General features: G+C 42.9%; 1 protein-coding gene, 1 long non-coding RNA gene and 1 other non-coding gene across 3 annotated transcripts in view; 2 read left to right on the top strand and 1 right to left on the bottom strand.

Moving 5' to 3' along the window:
* The window catches only part of LOC140618495 (uncharacterized), a 123,697-nt gene that overhangs the window by 2,865 nt on the left and 99,476 nt on the right, over positions 1 to 21,356 (top strand). Inside the window, exons 2-3 of the long non-coding RNA XR_012018620.1 lie at positions 14,055 to 14,119; positions 15,413 to 15,530. This is a non-coding gene — a long non-coding RNA (uncharacterized lncRNA). The remainder of the gene's footprint in view (positions 1 to 14,054; positions 14,120 to 15,412; positions 15,531 to 21,356) is intronic.
* On the top strand, positions 5,225 to 5,349 carry LOC140618911 (small nucleolar RNA SNORA28). Its single transcript, XR_012018906.1, has one exon. It is a non-coding gene; the product is annotated as a small nucleolar RNA SNORA28 (small nucleolar RNA).
* GTSF1L (gametocyte specific factor 1 like) lies at positions 7,115 to 8,025 on the bottom strand. The gene has a single exon (XM_072801111.1). It carries the CDS (start codon positions 7,662 to 7,664, stop codon positions 7,164 to 7,166), a length of 501 nt encoding a protein of 166 aa, XP_072657212.1. The 5' UTR covers positions 7,665 to 8,025; the 3' UTR covers positions 7,115 to 7,163.

Here is a 21,356-nt window from a genome sequence, read left to right on the forward strand (position 1 = left end):
ATATCAGTGGCCTCTCAGCTGGCCAGGATGAAAGTGTTTTACCTGTATGTTAACTAGGGCTGCCCTGGAGGTACCTAGGTTAAATGCCCTGGAGGTATACATCAAATGGAACAGTCTGACAAAGACAAGTGTAAAGTGTGAGTCACAAATGCCCTTCAGAAAGGCACAGTTGAGAATATGTCTCTCCTCTCTCTGGGAAAGAGTCCCTGCACCCTCTCCAGAAAGCACCCCAGCCTGGTATCCAGGTGCTCAGTAAATGTCTCATTCCGTCATGAAGTGATATAGCAGTGAGAAAAGCCTTGGGCAGCTAGGACCAGATGGTGGGGGAAGCTTTAGCATTTTTAAATGTTGATTTCTTAGTTGTGTTCCCTGTGGTCAGGGAACATACTCTGTGTGGTTTCATATCTTCAAAATTTGTCAAAACTTGCTTTATGGGCAAGCATACAATCAATTTTATAATTTCTTATGCATCTGAAAAGAATGTGTAGTCTGTAGGCGTTGGGGGCATTTTTGGCATATGCTAATCCTATTGTCTAAACATCCAATATCCTGTTTTTTTTTTAAGATTTTATTTATTTATTCATGAGAGACACACAGAGAGAGAGGCAGAGACATAGGCAGAGGGAAAAGCAGGCTCCACACAGGAAGCCTGATGTGGGACTCGATCCCAGGACCGTGGGATCACACCCTGAGCCAAAGGCAGATGCTCAACCACTGAGCCACCCAGGCGTCCCTAATATCCTGGGTTTTTGTCTGAATTTCGTAAACCTAGATTAGTCAACCTCCAACTAATGCATGGTAGTAAGACTGTTGTTTCAAGCTGATGAATGTTGGAGTGGTTTTTTTACTCAGCATTATTGTGGCAGTAACTAGCTGATACACAAGGTAGACTTGTATTCACTAGAGAGCTCTGGGAAATGGGCAGTGCACCATGGGCTTAACTGGGTGGAGGAGGAATTTAGCAGACCTGGAGTTCCCAGAACTGGGCTGGACATGAGTGTGATGAAAGGTTCTAGAATCCAGAACCATATGACTATGTCTTGATTGTCCCCCAGGACATAGGGCTAGCTTTCTAGGGCTCTTCTGACTTTGGGTCAGACAGACCTGGATGTGAATCCCAACCTAGCTGTTACTGGCTATGTCTCTTCCCTGCTCTGAGCCTTGGAGTCCTCATGATAAAATGGCGGAGAATCCGTAACCTTTCAGAGTTGTTGAAGGGACTAGAGAGAGCACTGGCACACACTTGGGGCTCAGAAGTAGGGGCTCTTAAGATGTTTCTACAAAATGCTTTGTCATTCCTTTCTCATGCTCAAGAAACCCTTCAAAGGAGGAGTTTGTATAGAGTTCCAGGCTTCAGTAGAGTGCTCCAAGGGGAAGTTACTAGGTAGGGGTTGAGGGCAGGGCTTGAACCAGTGTCGACTCGTAGGATTGGAGTTTAAGGTGCCCTGTTCTGTGTCATCATGTGCTTCATAGTTATCAGCTGGGGAAGCGGTGTAGTGCAGGAGAAGCACAGGTGTTAGGAATAGGTTCAGGTTTTTTTTTTTTTTTTTAAGATTTATTTATTTTAGAGTTGGAGGGAGAGAAAGAGAGAGAGAACACATGTGCATGAGAGAGCAGGGGGAAGGGCATAGGGAGAAGCAGAGAGGCAGACTCCATGCTGAGTGGGGAGCCTGACATGGGGCTTGGTCTCACAACCCTGATACCATTACCTGAGCTGAGATCAATAGTTGGATGCTTAACCGATTGAGCCACCCAGGCACCCCAGGATGGGTTCAGTTTTTAAAGACTTTCGTAAAAGTTCAACATACAGAGAGCAAAATACACAAGTCTCAAGTGTACAGCTGGATGAATTTCCACAAAGTGAACAGTCATGTAATCAGCACCTACATCAAGAAATAGAACATGGCCAGCACCCCAGAAACCCTCTCCCCACCCTATAAGGGTAACCACATCCTGACTTCAAACACCATAGATTTGTTTTGCTTTAATTTTAATTTTTTTAAATTTATTTTTAAAGAGTTATTTTTAAATAATTTCTACACCCAATGTGGGTCTCAAACTTACAACCTCTAGATCAGGAGTCCCATGCTCTACCAATCGAGTCAGCCAGGTGCCCCTGTTTTGCCTTTAAAAAAAAAAAAATTGTGTAAATTGAATTTCACATTGCATAGGATTTTCCTATGTTGATTTGGGTAGTTACAATTTGTTTATCCTCCTGACTATATAGTATTCTGTTATATGATTTTTGCAGAATTTACCCATTCTGCAGAAGGACATGGGAAAGTTTCTGCATTGGCTATTATAAATAGAGCTGTTGTGAACATCTTGTTCTAATCTTTTGGTGAGCTCATGTACACATTGCTGGTTTATACATAGCTAGACTGGAATTGCTGGGGATGGGTTCACATTCATTAGGCCACTTGCTACTTATGAGCTTTGTGAACCAAGGCAGGTTATGTAGCTTCTCTGAGACTCATTTTTCATATCTGTATATTGGAAATAAAAATAGTTGCCTCTCTTGTAACAGATTTTTTAAAAATAATTTTATTTATTAGAGAGCATAAGAGTGGGGAGGGACAGAGGGAAAAGGAGGAGAAGCATGAAGCAGGTTCCCCACTGAGCAGGGAGCCTGACATGGGGCTTGATCCCAGGACCCTGGGATTATGAACTGAGCCTAAGGCAGATGCTTAACTGACTGAGCCACTCAGGTGCCTGTGTCATCACAGATTTTAATAAAATAATATCTACAAGGCACCTGGTCCTAATGTAGCTCCCCTTTCTTCCTTCCTCTGTCATCCCAGAGCCCCCTCTACTCTAGGCCACAGTTCTTCTACTAGGCTTCCCCTTTGCCAGGAGTCTTAAACATGAACCTGGAAAGCTTGCCTGCTGCCCACGGCTGGTGGGTGCTTTTCCCTGGCTATGATCTCTCTTTTGTGACTCAGCCACAGGTGTCCACCCAACACTAGCTTGCTGTGGTCAACATCACCACTAACAGGGCAGCCCCGGTGGTGCAGCGGTTTGGCGCCGCCTGCAGCTTGGGGTGTGATCCTGGAGACCCAGGATGGAGTCCCACATCGGGCTCCCTGCATGGAGCCTGCTTCTCCCTCTGTCTGTGTCTCTGCCTCTCTTTCTCTGTGTCTATGAATAAATAAATAAAATCTTAAAAACAAACAAACAAAAAACAAAAAAAAAAAAACATCACCACTAACAAATGTTTTTATGATGATCTTGGTGAGCATGTGGCTTGCAGTTGATGTTCTCTGGAGACTGGGCCAGGAGAGGCAAGGAATGAGGACTGAAGAGAGCGAACAGCTGGCTGAAATCCAGCCCAGGAATTTATAACATACTCCTTTCTTGCTTGGTTTTCCTTCCCTGATGTCCAGGTAGGAGTTTTTCTTTCTTAAAAGCCCTTGTTTAAAAAAAAAAAAAAAAGCCCTTGTATTCCTTATTTTTCCTGTAACACCTCAAGTCAGGCCACGTGGGTCAGTGGGCCAAGGAAAACTTGCCTACGGGGGCTCTGTCAAGATAGAGTTTACTTCTATCTCTGTGTAATGGCAGCCTGGAGCACTGTGTTGGGAAAGATTCTGAAAGTATCATCCAAGCTCAGGAAAGTGCTGTGAAGGATTAGTTGTGTCTGTTATATGCATGGGAGGTGGTGATGGCGGCACACATTTCATGTGTTTACCTCTATCTTTGGTTTAAAGGTATTGGTTAGTATTGCTCAGAATAGACATGTATTTGGTTTAGAGAGGTAAGTGGAATGTTTTTTAATAGGTGGGTTAAGTGTGTTTTCATTTATATGACTAGTGACATATGTGGATTTATTTCTACCATTTTTTTTGTGTTATCACTGTTGTTTTCCCCTTTCTTTGTTGAACTCATAGTTTTCTGTAATCTGCTCTGTTTTCTCCTTTTGCCTGGTGTGAATCATAAAAAATATTTCTCTTATTTTAGAGGCTATTTAAAACTTTTTAATATGCATATTTGTTACTGTTTCTGTCCTTCTGAATGATGCTCTTTCCTGGCCTATTTTCATTGAGTTTTATCATTTTAAATGCAAAATTGATGATTTTCTCGGTCAGTTAACTTTGTGTAAATATTTATAAATTCACTTACTCATCATTGTTTTTCTTACTCATTAAATTTTATTTTTGTTAAGTAATGCCACCTCCATTTCTGCTACTAGTAGGTAGCATTAGTTGAGAGCTTCCTGTGTGCTGGACACTGTCCTGATAATTCTACATGTGTTAAATCCCTTAATCTTCCACATTATCTTGGGAATTTGTCGTTCCGGCCTTGTGGATGAGGAAACAATCACATAAAGGTTAGGTTATGCCCAAGACCTAGCATTAGTAAAAGGTGGGGCTGGGCTTCAATCCTGGCTCTTGTTGCTCTTTGCGCGTGTTTAAATTTTTTGTTTTGAAATCATTTTAGATTTACAGAAAACTTGCAAAGATAATACAAAGAGTTCCCATATACCCTCTACCTGGATTTCCCTAATGTTAACATCTTACGAAAGCATGGTGCATTTACCAAACTAAGAAGTTTATACCAAAAAAAAAAAAAAAAAAAGAAGAAGTTTATACCAGTGCAATACTAGTAACTAACCAGAGACTTTATTTGGATTCACCAGGTTTTCCACTCTTTTTCTATTCCAGGACCCAATTTGGGGTCACACATTGTGTTTAGGATATATACATGTATTAAAAAAAAACTTTTTGGCATGGAAGGTTTCAAGTTATATAAAAATGGAGAGAACAGGAAGATTTATCATTCAGCTTCAGTGATTAACTCATGACCAATTTGTTTCATTCACACCCTAAACCATATTACTTTTTTCTTTGTTCTGGTCGCCTATAGTTTACAGATGTATGCCCTATAAATCACCTTATTTCACCTGCTTCCTATACAGCAGTTCTGTAGTTCATGGGCACTTTATTAATTATGGAGTTTCTAAAGCCAACACCTAGAACAACAACAACAACAACAACTACTACTACTACTCGTAAGAAGAAATCTTTATTTCACACTTTGTAAAAAGAATTAAAGGGCCCAGGGGTGGCAAAATTATGATTACTTAAAAATAATTTAGTTAACATTTCCTCCTGAAAAAGTTTCAAAAGACTTAAATAGTCTTTTGTTGTTTAAAAAAGTGTATTTTACTTTTTTTTTGCCAGATAATATAGTCACATATATTCACACATAAGAGGTATTGAAGGGTTGCAAGCAACACTCTGTGGCAGATGACCAAATTGTCTGACACAATATGAGCTTGCTATAGCAAGAAGATCTAACCTATTCCAGCGTTTTCTCCTCCATGAGACCAATTGTTATATAGATTTAAAAAGTGTTCCAGCTGTTGGCTAAAGTGCAGTTGAGATTTGCGCTTGTTCAGGTTCTTGAGGGAGGGAAGAGTCAGTGCCAATCATCACAAACTTCCTGGCCTTCTGAGGCCAAAGCATTACCACTTCGTCCTAATCTTCAACAGTTAATCCTCTATTACTTTGGGACATTCCATTCTCAGCCTGAATTTCTTACCTATGAAATAGCAACAGAGGGGATCCCTGGGTGGCTCAGCAGTTTGGCGCCTGCCTTTGGCCCAGGGCACGATCCTGGAGTCTCGGGATCGGGTCCCACGTCGGGCTCCCGGTATGGAGCCTGCTTCTCCCTCCTCCTGTGTCTCTGCCTCTTTCTCTCTCTCTCTCTCTGTATCTATCATAAATAAAAATAAATAAATCTTAAAAAAAAAAAGAAATAGCAACAGATCAATTTGGTTTGTGAATCCTCTTAGAATTGCAGGTAGCGGGCAGCCCTGGTGGCTCAGTGGTTTAGCGCTGCCTTCAGCCCAGGGCGTGATCCTGGAGACCCCGGGTTGAGTCCCACGTTGGGTTCCTTGCGTAGAGCCTGCTTCTCCCTCTGCCTGTCTCTCTCCCTCCCTCCCTCTCTCTCTCTGTGTGTGTGTGTGTGTGTGTCTCTAATGAATAAATTAAAAAAAAATTACAGGTAGCATTGTGTTGGTGTGTGGTTTTCTGAGGGGAGGGTTTCAAAGCAAAAGGGGGAAGGGTTTTTGATGTTTATGAGACACAGGTGTAAAATAAACCATAGGATTAAACTTTTACTTCTTTGTCTCCCTATAGGAAAAATAAAAAGAAAGTATTAAAGGGTCTATAGTAAAGTCACTCCCTTCTGACTTTTTGTCACATAGTTCTCTTCCCTTTGGAGAGCTGATAAGTTTCTAGGGAAGAGACCAGCCAGCTTTTTCTGTAAAGCATCAGATAGGAGACATTGTAGGCTTTGTGGACAGACCCCTGTTCTAGTGTGTCCTTGAAATTTTATGCAAATATAAGCACATATATATTACACGTTCTCTCCCACAACTTTGCAAAAATGATAGCATAGTATACAGAGTATTCCTCTCTTGGCTTTTCTCAGTTAAACCAGATGTTGGCAAACTATGGCCCATAGGCCAAATCCAGCCTGTTACCAGTTTCTGTAAATAGTTACATTAGAACCTGCATTCATTTGTTTACTTATTGTCTGTGGCTGCTTCCATGCCACCAAGGCAGAGCTGAAGAGTTTTGGCAGAGAACATTTGGCTTGTGAAGCCAGAATGTTTACTCTCTGGCCCTTTAGAGAAAAAGTTTCTGGTGTCTGAGTTAAACACTATGTTTTAGCCTTTCAAACTAGTACAGAAAGAGCTTCCTCACGCTTTCTCATTGTGACGTTCTATGTCTTTGTATGGCTGCACCATCATTAATTTAATGAGACCCTCCCTTAAGGGATATTTAGACCATTTCTGACTGACCTTTACTGGTATGAAGAACATGGCAATGAATAGCCTTGTACTTACCTCATTTTCCGCAAGTGTGAATATATTCCCAGGATGAATCCCTAGAAGTGGAACTGCTGCATATTACAGAGTACACTGGTGATTTTTACAGCTAATGTCAGATTGCCCTCCACAGAGCTTTATCAACTTACATTCTCACCAGTGTTATAAAAGTGCCTATTTGCCTCATCTTTGCCAGCAGAATGTCCTGCCAGCCTTTAGATCTTTACCAACTGCTATGTGGAAAAAAAAAAAAAAAGGTATCACAAAGGTATCACAGGGTGGTTCACTTTGCATGCTTTTATTCTGGTGAGTTGCATCTTCTTTCAGGTACTTAAGAGGTGAGTGGCTCCTTTTTGCAGCTGGTGGTTTGCTCTCTTGGTCTGAGGGTCTTCTGGGGGGTGGTCAGGGAAGGGGGGTGGGCCTCTCTCTCTGACTGTCTTGTATCGCTTTCACAAACAAGCTTTTGGGGAACAAAAGTCTTAAGGACAAACATGGGATGGCAATTAGTACCATCGACATTCCAGACGTCAGAACTGGGGAGACAGGGGGGTCCTGGAGGGGCATTTCCATTCTGCTCTGAATTTGGAAGGCTAGCTTTCAGGGGGTGCAAGCTGTCCTCTTCCTCCATTGTACTTCTGTTGACACAGGCAGCCTCATGCTCCTCCAGGTTTTTGATGGGGACCACGTGGCAGGCGTTGTATTTGCAACTGGCCATCTTTTTGGCTTTCTTGGGGTTCTTTCTCCTGCAGGATGCCAGGTGGTACTGAAATCTGCTGAGCGGGACTCGATGGTGAGGGTTGTAAGGGCAAATTTCTAAGGCTTCTGGCTCCATGAGAAATTGTTCTTGAAGCAGAGTGGCTCACTTCCCAGAGTCAAAAAGAAATGCCCCTGGTGGAATAACCCTTTGGTAAGGAGGCTGGAGTGTCCTCTGCCCAGAATTGGCCCTTTGAACTCTGTCGACCAAGGTCTTAACAGCTCATGTTTCTTGTGCTCTGCGGCTGCGAGTGCTGGGTTAGAAAAAGGACAGGAGCTGTCAGGGGCAGCTGCACAGAGAGCTGAATTACAAATGGCAGGCGAGACAGAAGAACCATATAAAGCACATGCAAGAGCCAGAAAACCACAGCTGCCCCACAGGAAGGTGAAGAAGGTACATGCCAGCCCCCCTTGACTCTGAGAGCTACACTGTGTGATGTCAAAGAGCAGTCATGAAAGGTCACAATGGGCAGCTTGAGTCATCAGCAAGAGTCTATGTGTTGTCCATCACTTTCAAGGGGCGAGGTGGCTTTGGGGAAAGCTGCCACTCAAAATTGTTGCAGGCATATCTGTTGTCATTTGACTGTTTCTAAACTTATATATTTAATATAATTCCCTATGTATTTGGGGTTAAATCTACTGTATTTCATGCTTCCTATTTATTCTTTGGTTTATTTTTTCTCTTCCCTAATTTTAGATAGTTTAGAAAAAATATTTCCATTTTCCCCATGATTTTGTAAGTAACACATTCTCTAATCATTTAGTGGTTACTCTACAAATTAAAACATTCATAAATAGCTTACCAAGTTTTAAAGTTCATAGAAGTTTCATCCATTTTCCAGGTAATACAGGGCTTGTTCTATATTTACTTCCCTCCCTTAATGTTATTATTTTAAGCCTAATTTTTAAAAGTTCCTAAGACAGCATTGTTAACGTCATTTGACATGACCCAAGTTATGGATACCTGTCCTTGTGCTGACTCCTCTGCTGCTTGTGTCTCATATCTACCACATGGGATTGCTTTGTTTCTACTAGAAATTTGCCTTTTATAATGTTCTCATGACATTTGGTTTTGTTTATCTGAAAATGTCTTTATCTCATCCTCATTCTTAAAGGATGACTTCAGGGAGTATAGTTGTGCTATTTCCTTTCTTCCCACTGAAGCAGAGTTCAGTTTCTTCCAGCTCCCACTCTGGTTGAGAATTCAGGATTCCATTATCTGACTCTTTTCTTTTTTTAAGATTTTATTTATTTATTTGACAGAGGGGCAGGGAGAGCACACAGCATCCAGAGGGAGAGGGAGAAGCAGGCTCCCCACTGAGCAAGGAGCCCAATGTGGGGCTCCATCCCAGGACCCCAAGATCATGACCTAAGTTGAAGGAGGGTGCTTAAATCGACAGAGTCACCTAGGCACCCCTACCTAACTTCTCTTCAGAGTAATCTGTTTCTTTTCATATGTCTGTTTTTATTTATTTATTTATTTATTTATTTATTTATTTATTTATTTATTTATTTGATTTTATTTATTTATTCATGAGAGATGGGGAGAGAGAGAGAGAGACAGAGAGGCAGAGACACGGGCAGAGGGAGAAGCAGGCTCCATGCAGGGAGCCTGATGTGGGACTCAATCCTGGGTCTCCAGGATCACACCCTGGGCTGAAGGCAGCGCTGAACCGCTGAGCCACCGGGGCTGCCCCTCATATGTCTGTTTTAAAGAACTTTTCTTTATCTTTGTTTTTCTGAAGTTTCAATATGATGTTGACATGTGGGTCTCTGTTTATTCTTTGTTTTTTTAGACCTCTGGAATCTGTGGATTAGTGTCTTTCATTAGTTTTGGAAAATGTTCAACTGTTGTCTCTTCAAATGCTGCTTCTACCTTATTCTCATACTTTCACTGAAATGATAGATGTCACTTCCACTGACATTTAATTGTCTAAAGTGAGTCTCACACATAAGGTGCGGGGTCAGAGAAGCACATAGGACTATCAGGTATCCACAGGAGGAGGATAGGAACTTTGCCATGAGTCCTCATGACAAGAGCCATGTACCTGGCTGGCTTAGTTGGTGGAGTGTGGGACTCTTGATCTTGGGGTTGTGGTTTTCAAACCCCATGTTGGGTGTACAGATTACTTGAAATCTTAAAAAGACAAAAACAAAAACAGAAGAAGGAATCCTAAGAAGATCCTGTCTCTCCTTGTCACTGGTATTTGTTTCCCTTTTCTCCAACATATAGAACGTACCCCCTTCTCAAGGGAGAAAACCCAAAGTCCTAGCTTAGAGTGAGGAGATAAACAGCTTGGTCAGTGCTCAATGGGGGCTTCCTGCATTCTGGCAGGAACTTATTCTAGGATGGTGGGCATTCTAGTGCCTCCAAACAACCTGTTGCTGTGAGGAATGAGGGGCTCATAGAATCATGCTTACTGTACCCGCACTGCTCCCTCCCCCCCACCCCCTGCCAGGGATATCTCTTGGTATACTTTGATGAGAAACTATCCTTGGTAAATTGTAACTTCCATACCATTTATGGAACAGAGTGCCCATTTTCTCCAAGCCTGTAGCCTAGTATTAGAGGAGGTATGACATTGGCCCTGCTGGGAGTTAACAGGTTGTTTGGCATCTGCTCTTCCATGACCCCAAATCTTGGCACAGTGTTTGTGGGCGATGCTGACAGCACTTTTTCAATTTCTAGTTCCATAGCCTTTTTTATGCTCATAACCATGGCTGATCCAGGCACCGGGTAATTCAGGCATGTGTAAGTGTGTAAATGGAGATGATGAAGAAAGCACTTCACCGGTCGTTGAAATCCACATAATAAGAAATGGAGCTTTAGCTCTTATAGGCTTCTTTGTGGCCAAGCACCCATTAGCACAGCAGGCCAACATTTAGTCCATTATATAGAGAGGAAGGCCAGGCTTGATAATGCTTCTAATGGACGTCTTGAATGGTCCTCAAGCCTGCAGCTTTCTGCTAGCTTCTGCTCTGAGCCTGGGACCTGACAAGTTTCTCACCATGGCAACTTGAGAGGAGCAAGGGATACAGACACACCTATCTGAGTGGCACTTCCCAGGCCTGTCTGCACCTACCTGACAGATAATGCAAGTGAGGTCAGATTCTGCTCATTCCCCTTCTGCACTTATCATCTTGAGAGATGCTGCCAACAGATGGTAATGCAGGCATGGAGAAGGTCACAGAGCATGCAGGAGCAAAGTTTTCTAAAAATGAACAATTGTGTATCTTGGCCAGCCAAGTCAACAGTTGTTATTATGGGGTGGGATAGAGCCATTAGAAGATTAGAATCACAAAGTTGGAGACATATCTGACATCAAGACCGGCTTCTCTCTCAGGGCTGGCTTCCCTTCTAGAACATCCCTGGAGGTTGGTCATATGGTGACAGGGAGCTTCCTACTCCCTACAGAGTTCTGCTATAGATTTCTTACACTGAGCTGAACTGACCTGTTTCCTCATACCCCTCAGCCCTCAGTGTGACCTCTGTGTCCTCTGCTCTGGGATTATCCTCCAGGATGTAGGGATATCTCAAATATGGCAAACTCATGTCATGTATGTGGTCCTGGGGTGGGTGGTCTGCTCTATTTCTGGGTCCCAGTGTCTCCCCACACATCTAGCACATAAATGTGGACAGCCTAGGTAGCCCCTTTGAATGCTTGAGCTCTGTTTTGCTGCCTTCTGCGGGCTGCTCCTTGCTTAAGTGGTATGGTCCTCATACCTCATGTGGTATGGTGCTGCTCAAACTATAACATGCATATGAATCACCTGAGACCTTGTTAAGATGCTAGGCTGAAGTTTTGGTTATGTTTGTGAGGTTTATGTGACATGGTTGTGCTAGATTTGTAAGATGAGTTAGAGCACATTTCTGGGTAAACAGCCTAGGAGCATTTTTGGAAAGTTTGAAGAAACTTGTCTACTAAATTCTCTGACTCATACCCTTTTGGGACATAGTTCTATGTCTCTGTTCAACTTGGTTCCATAGTTTTCTACTTCTCTTGGCATTTGTCATTTTTTAAGAAAAGCATACTGTTATGGATTGAATTGTGTCCCTCCCCCCATTCATATGTGGAAGCCGTAACTTCAATGTAATGATATTTGGAGGTGCCTTTAGGGAAGTAATTAAAGTTAAATGAAATCGTAAGGATAGGGCCCTCATCCAATAGGACTAGTGTCCTTATAAGAGGAGAATGAGGGCAGCCCAGGTGGCTCAGCGGTTTAGTGCCGCTTTTAGCCCAGGACGGGATCCTGGAGACCAGGGATCAAGTCCCACGTCGGGCTCCCTGTGTGGAGCCTGTTTCTCCCTCTGCCTGTGACTCTGCCGCTCTGTCTCTCATGAGTAAATAAATAAAATCTTAAAAAAAAAAAAAAAAAGAGGAGAATGAAACCCCAGAGATATCTCTCCACAGGAGCAGAGGAGAGGTCATGTGAGGACACAGCAAGGAAGTGGCCATCTGCAAGCCAGGAAGAAAGGTCTCACCAGAAACCAGCCCCAGCAGCACTTTGTTCTTGAACATCCAGCCTCCAGAATTGTGAGAAAGTGAACTTTTGTAGTTTAAGTCACCCAATATTTGGTATTTTGTTATACAGTACGAGCAAACTGATGTACATGTGCTCCCCATTGAAAATACCAGGTAGGGATCCCTGGGTGGCGCAGCGGTTTGGCGCCTGCCTTTGGCCCAGGGCGCGATCCTGGAGACCCGGGATCGAATCCCACGTCGGGCTCCCGGTGCATGGAGCCTGCTTCTCCCTCTGCCTGTGTCTCTGCCTCTCTCTCTCTGTGACTATCATAAATAAATGAAAATTTAAAAAAAAAAAAAAGAAAAGAAAATACCAGGTAAACTAGCATACTATGTATATTTAGTATTCTCCTATAATTTTTTTTAAAAGATTTATTTATTTATTCATTCAGAGAGAGCAAGAGAGAGGCAGAGACACAGGCAGAGGGAGAAGCAGGCTCCATGCAGGAAGCCCGATATGGGACTCGATCCCGGGTCTCCAGGATCACACCCCGGGCTGCAGGCGGCGCTAAATCGCTGCGCCACCAGGGCTGCCCTCTCCTATAATTTAAAAACTCTTCTCTGGTTAAATAGCCTTTCCTTTCTTTTTTTTTTTTTAATATTTTGTTATTTGGCAGAGAGATTGAGAGAAAGTACAAGTAGGCAGGGTGGCAGTCAGAGGGAGAGGGAGAACCAGACTCCCCCACTGAGCAGGGAGCCCAACACGGGGCTCAGTCTCAGGACCCTGGGATCCTGACCTCAGTCAAAGGCAGACACTTAATCTGAGTTTAACTTATCTGACGCTTAACTGAGCCACCCAGGTGCCCCTCCTTTACTTTTCTAATTTTTATTTTTTATTTTTTTGTATTCTCTCATGTAGTTCCTGCCCTTCCCTTTATTGGGCTTTTACAAATGTAGATATCTCACAGCTCTTTGCAAGAAGCTGAGTCTTAGATTTATCAGTTCTACTGATTTTTATGGCGTCTAGTTCATTAACTTTTACATTAACTTTTAATTCTCTCCCTGAATTTATCTTTCTTTTTTTTAAGATTGTATTTATTCATGAGAGATAGAGAGAGGCAGAGACATAGGCAGAGGGAGAAACAGGCTTCTTGTGGGGAGCCTGATGCAGGACTTGATCCAGGGACTTTGGGATGGTTGGGCAGATACTCAACCCCTGAGCGACCCAGGCGTCCCTCCCTGAGTTTATCTTGTTTATTTTCTAGCTTCTTGAGTTGGATGCTTCATTTACTTTAAGTCTTCCTTGTTTTATAACAAAAACATTTATAGCTACAGGCAGTGTTTGGTTACATTCCATGAGTTTTGCTATGCGGAGATCCAATTGTCATTACATTTGAACGGCCTGTAATTGGAATTTTGTTCCCTACCATGACTTGGGTTCTTTAGGAATAAATTTTCAAGTGATTTAATTTCTTTCATTTATCCTTTTATTTTTAATTTCTGTTATTGCTGCATTGTGGTCAGATTATGTGGCCAAAGAGGATTGCTCATTAGTGTCTCTGAGGTTTTCCTTGTGTCCTAGAATGTCATGAGTTCCAGTCACTTCCTTGCAGATGTTTGAATTAAATGTCTTTTCTGTTTGTGTATATTTATTAGCTGAAGCTGGAACACTAGTCCTTCATACCGCTCAGGAAACTGGCATATTGTATCCCTCCTTTAGGGAGTCACAGTTCATCAACACAATCCAGGAAGTCCTCGATGAAACAGCCTGTGTTGTACCTTACTTAGCTCAGTGTTCCCAAGCCTCAGTTTCTCTTAACGCCTCTTACTATCAGGAGCAGCCAGTTTTCCATGGAACAAATTTCAGAGAATTCTGTTTGAAGTTTTATTCTATTTCTTGTGGGACAACTATTTATGAAAGGTCCTGTACTCACTCCTCAGGCCCCTCCCTTTGGACCTCTGATACCATCATGAGTCCTGATTTGCTTTTCTGTTCATTTTTACAGAAGGAGGCACTGCAGTGGGGGATGTCTGTGCATCTCTGTAGGATGGTATACCAGTCTCAGTGCAGGTAGGATTTTCTATCCTTTCGCTTTGTTATCTTGGAGGCCCCATTGTCTGAAGCACCCAGTGAAGGAGTGGAGCTATATGGCAGTGACTTCACTGCTGTGCTTAAGGTTTCTCTGTTTGCCCTGGCAGCCCAGAGTTAGCTGGATCCCCTTTCTGCACCTGCCCACAAGACAACCCATATTTCATGCTAACACCAGTGCTGGGGATATGAAGTAGACTATAGCCTGCAGTGCCATGAGCTAGCCCTCCTGTACTTTTTCAGGAGTAACGTCAGCACTGAGTGTTGATCCCCTCCAGCAGCCCTGTAGCATTGATCCTACTCGTTACTGCTTTGAGCTTGTCCATTTCATAGAGTCTTGCTGAGGATGTGGCTCTGTCTTCACTTGGGTTCTCCCAGAAGCAGAACCTGAGGTAAGGATTCAGATGCAAGTAGTTTCTTCAGGAAGTGCAGATAAGCCTGTAGAGAGGAGGGAAATGAGATACAGGTCTGTATGCATGTATGAATATTTAAAAAGAATGAGACAAAAACTGTAATGGTATATTTTCTATATTTTCTAAAGCTCTCAATTCACATATTTTTCCATAGTAAGAAAAACCAAAAGTTATATTTAGAAAACATATATAGAAACCAGTAAGGAATTATAAAGATTAAAGTGTGTGTGGTTAATCTAGCTAACTCAGTGGGCCTCTGAAGGCCTTTGGGAAAATAATGGGAAAAAATGCACAATTCAGAATTGCCCCACCCAAAGAGTCAGGTTGCTAGGGTATGTTTAAATCAACTTCTAAGAGATTCATCTTAGAAAGACTATTTCACGGGGTTTATGAGTTCCCTGGCACTTCTAACCTGTCTAGTGTGCGCAGTTCTGGAACCACAAACAAATGTGGAGACTGGAGATTACTGGGACACACTGCAAATTGCCATGGGTATGGGTCGGGCACTGACTGCTTCTGCCCCATGGTCCCTTCAGCTTACTCACGGATATGTTTCTTCTTACTTGGTACTTATAGCACAGCCAGTTGAACAAATATTTAACGACAACAAAAACCCCTGATTTGTAGCATCTGCCAATTTCTGTGGTAGAAACATTCTCACTATGACCAATTTCAAGCTACCAATGGTTTCACAAGGGGCTGGCGAAATCCATCTCTCTCCCAGCACACCACTTGTTAGTCCTTCACTGGTTGGGCTGTCCTAGCATTATGTCTCACTTGAAGATTTCTAGCATGTGTTCTGAGTTTCTCCGAGGTTTACATACTAATACAGATTTTTCTGTTTTTCCTTTGACCATTTCAGCTGGCATCTGGCAAAAAGCAGTTAAGTGTATACCACTGTCAGTCATCTGGAAATCCTTTCACTTTTAACCTTTATGTGGCATTTCACTACATGTGGGCTTTTTGTAAACAGCATTTATGTGAGTATGGGGAGGGAAAGCTGCTGCCCTTTGCTCGCTCTGACATCTCCCCAGGAGGAGCTGTTGACCACATTGGCCAGATTGCAGATTGATAAATCCACTTTTACTTGTCTTCCACATTCCCCATCATGTGGCAGAGTGGGGGTTGTGTGCCATTTTCCTTTTCTTGGCTCTCGTTTTCTGATTTACTTCCTATGGTGTACTGGGTTGCTACCTAAAGTTAAGGACACTCAGTTAAACTTGAATTTCAGGTAAAAGTGATACTTTATTAATGCAAGTATGTCTTAAATCTGCATGGGACATATTTATGCTAAAAATTACTTGATGTTTATCTGAAATTCACATTTATTTTTTAAATTATTTTATTTATTTGACAGAAAGAGAGAGCACACAAACAGGGGGAGTGGGAGAGGGAGAAGCAGGGAGCCTGATGAGGGGCTTGATCCCTTACCTGGACTGAAGGCAGACATTTAACCAAATGAGCCACCCAGGCAGCCCTGAAGTTCACATTTAAATGGGCATCCTATGGGGTACCTGGGTGGCTCAGTTGGTTAAGCATCTGGCTTTGGCTTGGGTCATGATCTCGGGGTCCTGGGATTGAGCCCCACATCAGGCTCCCTGCTCAGTGGGATGTCTGCTTCTCCCTCTTTCTCTGCCTGCTGATCCCCCTTCTTGTGCTTGCTGTCTGTCTCTGACAAATATATCAATAAAATATTTTTTTTTAAATAAATGGGCATCCTAGATTTTTGCTTGCTGTATCTGGCAACCTGGGTAGTGGTGACTTTGTTCTAATATCCCCTAGAACAGCTGGATTTGGGTTTTCATGGAGCCTCTGGTCAGGGCTCAAGCCTAATCATAGTAATATGGAAACTTATTTTCCATCTTCTTTTGTTTTTGGAGTATCTGTTCTTGGGCACTTAATAAGGAGGGGTGGGTGGGGCAGGATTTAGTATTTTTGGGTCCTCCAGCATGCTACCATGAAATACCAGAAAAATCTAAGGATTTGGATTTTCATTTTGGATTAATCTGGAGTCTTGAATTTAATCCGTGCACATTTATTGTGGTGCCTGTTATGTTTGGTCTTCTTTTTTCTTTTTTTTTTTGAGAGAGAGCACACACAAGAGGGGGCATGGAGAGGGGCAGAGGGAATGAGAGAGAGGGAGAATCTGAAGCAGTCTCCACAGCCGGCGTGGAGCCCCTTGCAGGGCTCAGTCTCATGACCTTAAGATCATGACCTGAACCGAAACCAAGAGTTGGATGGTTAAACAACTGAGCCACCCAGGTGCTCCAAGATTTTATTTTTAATGAATCTCTATACCTGTTGTGGGGCTTGAACTCACAGCCCCAAGATCAAGAGTTACATGCTCCACCAGCTGACCCAGCCAGGTGTCCTAGCTGGGCACTGGAGTTGCTCTTATTTATTTTAAAAAGATTTTATTTATTTTAGAGAGCTCACAGAGGGGAGATGGAATGGGGTAGCTGAGTGGGAGAGGGAGAGGGGAAGAGAGAATCTTAAGCAGATTCCACACTCAGTGGGAGCCCCACGTGGGGCTCTCTCTCCCAACCCTGAGATCATGACCTGAGCTGAAATCAAGAGTGGAATGCTTAACCAACTGACCCAGGTGCCCCTTTAATTTTTTCTTTAAATGTATGTATATAGGGGATCCCTGGGTGGCGCAGCGGTTTAGTGCCTGCCTTTGGCCCAGGGCGCGATCCTGGAGACCGTGGATCGAATCCCACGTCAGGCTCCCGGTGCATGGAGCCTGCTTCTCCCTCTGCCTATGTCTCTGCCTCTCTCTCTCTCTCTCTGTGGGACTATAATAAATAAATAAAAATTAAAAAAAATTAAATGTATGTATATAAAATAACTCATTTAAAAAGAGAAACTCCTGGGGCACCTGGATGACTTAATTGGTTAAGCATCCCACTCTTGAATTTCAGCTCTTTTCTAAAAAAAAAAAAAAAAAAATAGGTAACATATGAGATCTGCAAAATGCTGGAGAGATGTCACCCAAAGAACTGAAATTTGGGAAACACCATGTTTCGTTTACGAAGAGAAAAATTAGTTCCCAGAGAGATCCTGCGAGTCAGGGACTAGCCACAGGCGCCATGTCCCTGAGCAGGCTAGACAGGAGACATAAGTGGCCCAGGGGTGCACCATTGGCAAGCTTCCTCTGGGCAGCCTAGCAGCTGCAGCGCTGCTCCAACCGCCAGAGGGCAGCACGGCCCCAACTTCTGTGGCAGCTTCTCACGCAGGCCTGGGGGCAGAGGGCTTGACAGCTTCCCTTCCTCCCAAATGCAGGTTCTTCTGGATTCACTTTAGTTTAGGGATCCTCAAATGGAGGTCTGGGACACACTCCCTTCAAATTTAGCTGGATACTTGCTACCAGATTTGGGGGCCCTTCTAGAACCATTGAATTAGTACCTTTGAAGCTCCAGGTTTGTGAGATGGTGTCAGGGTTCAGAGACAAGGTTAGGAGGCCTGGAGAGTTGAAAATTTTTGCTCTATGGAAGTGGGCCCAGTCTTCTAGGGGTGGTGAGTTTGGGGGTGTTGTGTGTGTGTGTTTGTGTGTGTGTGGTGTGGTGGAGGAAGCATAAGTTCATCACACAGAGTAAATAGGATGTAGAGTAGGAGGGCTTGGGCTTGCATTTTAGCCTCATCACTTAACCTGAATGGGTGACGGTTTTGGACTTTGTTTTTGTTTTTGTTTTTCTTTTCTTTTCTTTTCTTTTCTTTTCTTTTCTTTTCTTTTCTTTTCTTTTCTTTTCTTTCTTTCTTTCTTTCTTTCTTTCTTTCTTTCTTTCTTTCGCATTTATCAACCATATATATTGTTCATTTCCCATCCAAAATAGTAACTAAACTCTTATTTTGTGTGCTAAGTGTGGAGATACAGTGGTAGACAAGACACTGTCCTCACCTTTCTGGAGTTCATGCTTTTGTGGGCGAGTCAGATAATAGCAAATGATCCCACGAGTATAAAATTACAAATTGTAATAGCTTCTTTGAAAGAATAATAATTCAGGGTGTTATGTGAGTGAAGAACTACAGGAATATGTGGGAGGGTGGGATTCTTCCCTTAGGAAATTATGTTTGAATTGAGATCTGAAGGGTGAGTAGGAAAGTTAACAAGGCGAAGAGTCAGGGGGAAGTGTACTTCAGGTGGGAGACTCTGGCATGTGCAAAGGACCTGAGGTGAGAACCAGCTCTCTCCCTTTGAGAAACTTCAAGAACCTGGCATGGCTGGAGTGCAGGGAGAAGAGGGGAGAGTGGCTGGACGTGGGGTTTGGGCGGTAGACAGGAACCAGAAGCCTTAGGTTTTCAAATTTCTCATCTTCAAAATGGGGCAGTAAAGCTTATCCTGCAAAGGTGATTAAGTGTAATGATGAGTGCAAACATCTAGTCTGGTGCCCAGTACACAAATGGTGTCCGATGTGAGTGAGTGTGGGGAGAGGGCACCTGAATGGGGCGGCACACAGCCTGGTTACAGAGTAAGCTGGGGGAAGTACTGGGCAGGTGCAGGGACTGGAGCTGTCTCAGTTAACTGCAGGGACCCACTGAGAAGCATATTTTAACCATGGTGAAAATTACCGTTGGCATCACTCTCTTGTTAAAAACAAAGTGAAATTGGAGAACATGCTGTTGTCTTTAACTAAGCCAAGATGACTAATTATTAGACTCATTTTCTGAAGGTTACCATATACAGGCATGTGATTAGGTGGAGAGAGGAGAGTTTGGAAACTGGATTCATTCTGAAACCCCGTAGATGGGACTCGTGTGAGGTTTCTGTGCATAATGACTGTGAACATTCAGTTTAACTCAGCTGTCACCACAGGTGTGATACAAAACAAAATGTTTTGCAAGAGCTGTAAAGAACATCTTGGGGCAGCTCAGGGCAGTGCCTGGAGGGGATCTCTGCCAAATTATAAAGGGTAGGAAAGTGGGAGCTTGTATTGGGTCTGGTGGAAACACCAGACCCTGAGCCATAGTTATGATTTTGACACTTGGTGACCACATGGCCTTGACTCACTTCCTCCTTTCTTTGGGGCTTAGTGTCCCCATCTGGAAAAAGAAGGGCCAGACCTAATGATCGTTAAGGGCCCTTCCAGTTTGTTGCTGTATAATTTTTACTGATGGTGTGATCATGGAACTTTGCTCTGGGACCTTGCTCTTCTCACTGTTATATCCTTAAGGCCAAAAACCAGTGCCTGGGCCCTCATAGAACATCAATAATATTGGTTGAATCAAATGAAGGATTTTTTTTTTTTAAGACTTTAAGTAATTTCTACACCCAACCTGGGGCTTGACATCTCAACCCTGGGATCAAGAGTCATGTGTTCTTCTGACTGAGCTAGCCAGGTGCCTCCAAATGAAGGAATGAACTAAACTTTCATTTGATATGCATTTTTGCCCATGACAGAAACACTTGCTTGCTAAAAGTTACCTGAGTATATTTTCTGGTTTCTATGCTGAGTATGTTTTGAAGTCATTCACATGGTAGATTCCAACTACCCTATAATTTGATGTTCCTTTTCATTGTAGAGTCTACATCACTTTCTTGGGTCCCTTCACTTCTTCTTCACTCTCATTTCCAACATAAGTTGGATTTATTTTCAGTGCCAGTTTTTCACAAAAAAGCAAAGTTTCATCACCTCTTGGGAGTGGTTGGGGACACATAAGGACCAAGAAAGTACAGAGCCCTGTTGGATACACTGGGTGGTGAACTTGGCTCACTCATTGTATAAAGGATTTACCTTCAATACCTTCTATACACAGTTCTGCAGTACACATGATTTGAACTCATTCTTCAGTGAGGTAACAAGTGATCTCATGTCCCAGTGTTTGAGGATGGCTTACAAAAGGTTATTGTTGACTTCAGTGATTTTCTCAGTCTCTGCTTGAGAGACCTTGGTGTCTCCCAAGCTTCTGTGGCTCATCTCATTCTAAGTTCTTTTTGTTTACTCATAGATCCAGAATCCCAACCACTAGGTTTCTCTCAAAGGCTCAGTCTTTCACTAGGAGAAGAGACATGTCACTAGCTGTTAGGCAGTGAGATGGCTGTGTCTCGTCCCTGAGTGTTCTTGTGAGATAAGCTTTTAGTCATGTCACTTCTTGCCCTTGATTTCTCTCTTTGTTGTAGGAAAGTAGACAGTGGAAAATTAACACCTGAGGTCAGGATTGAAAACTGTTTTGTTTGTTTTGTTTGTTTTTGCGTTTCACAATCATGAAAGATTTCTCTAGCTTCCATGATCTGTGATCTCCCCTCTTCTGACTGCTGGTGTTGAGGACTTACTATGTGGACCATGGCCCTTTGTGAGACAAAGGAATGAGCAAGACAGAGCTCTTAGCCCTCAAGAATGTGCAGTCCAGAAGGGAGGTGGGACAGGCGTGACAACACTTCTAGAGTTAAGAAAGGGACATGAATGCCAGGAGAGAGAAGTGAGGGGACTCTGATCATAGCTGGAATGGGGACAGGGAGTGATGTATAGTATTCATAAAAAGGCATGCACATTAAAATGCAAAATATGGATACAGTAAGGAAAAGCCCCCCTCATTCCCTCAAAAGCCACCATTCAAACTGTTTTTATGCAGAGTTTCTAGATGGAGAGGTAGATAGAAATACTTTTATAAAATGGAATACTTTTGAAAATAAAATTCATTAAATGTAATTTATTTGACATTAACAGACGAAAAGGAAAGCAGTAAAACCAAAGGAATTTCTGAACCTCGAACAAGTATTCCACCAATGGAATTGTTTCCTAAAAGATCCCACTAAGTTTAATGGGAGATTAGGAAAAATGTGGTGGTTGGAGTCCTGTGGTCTTAAA

This window comes from Canis lupus, chromosome 26 (genome assembly GCF_048164855.1).
Source record: "Canis lupus baileyi chromosome 26, mCanLup2.hap1, whole genome shotgun sequence".
NCBI lineage: Eukaryota > Metazoa > Chordata > Mammalia > Carnivora > Canidae > Canis > Canis lupus.

Bases quoted from the DNA above. Each gene is read 5' to 3' on its own strand.
- GTSF1L (XM_072801111.1), bottom strand. From the start codon at position 7,664: ATGGAGCCAGAAGCCTTAGAAATTTGCCCTTACAACCCTCACCATCGA.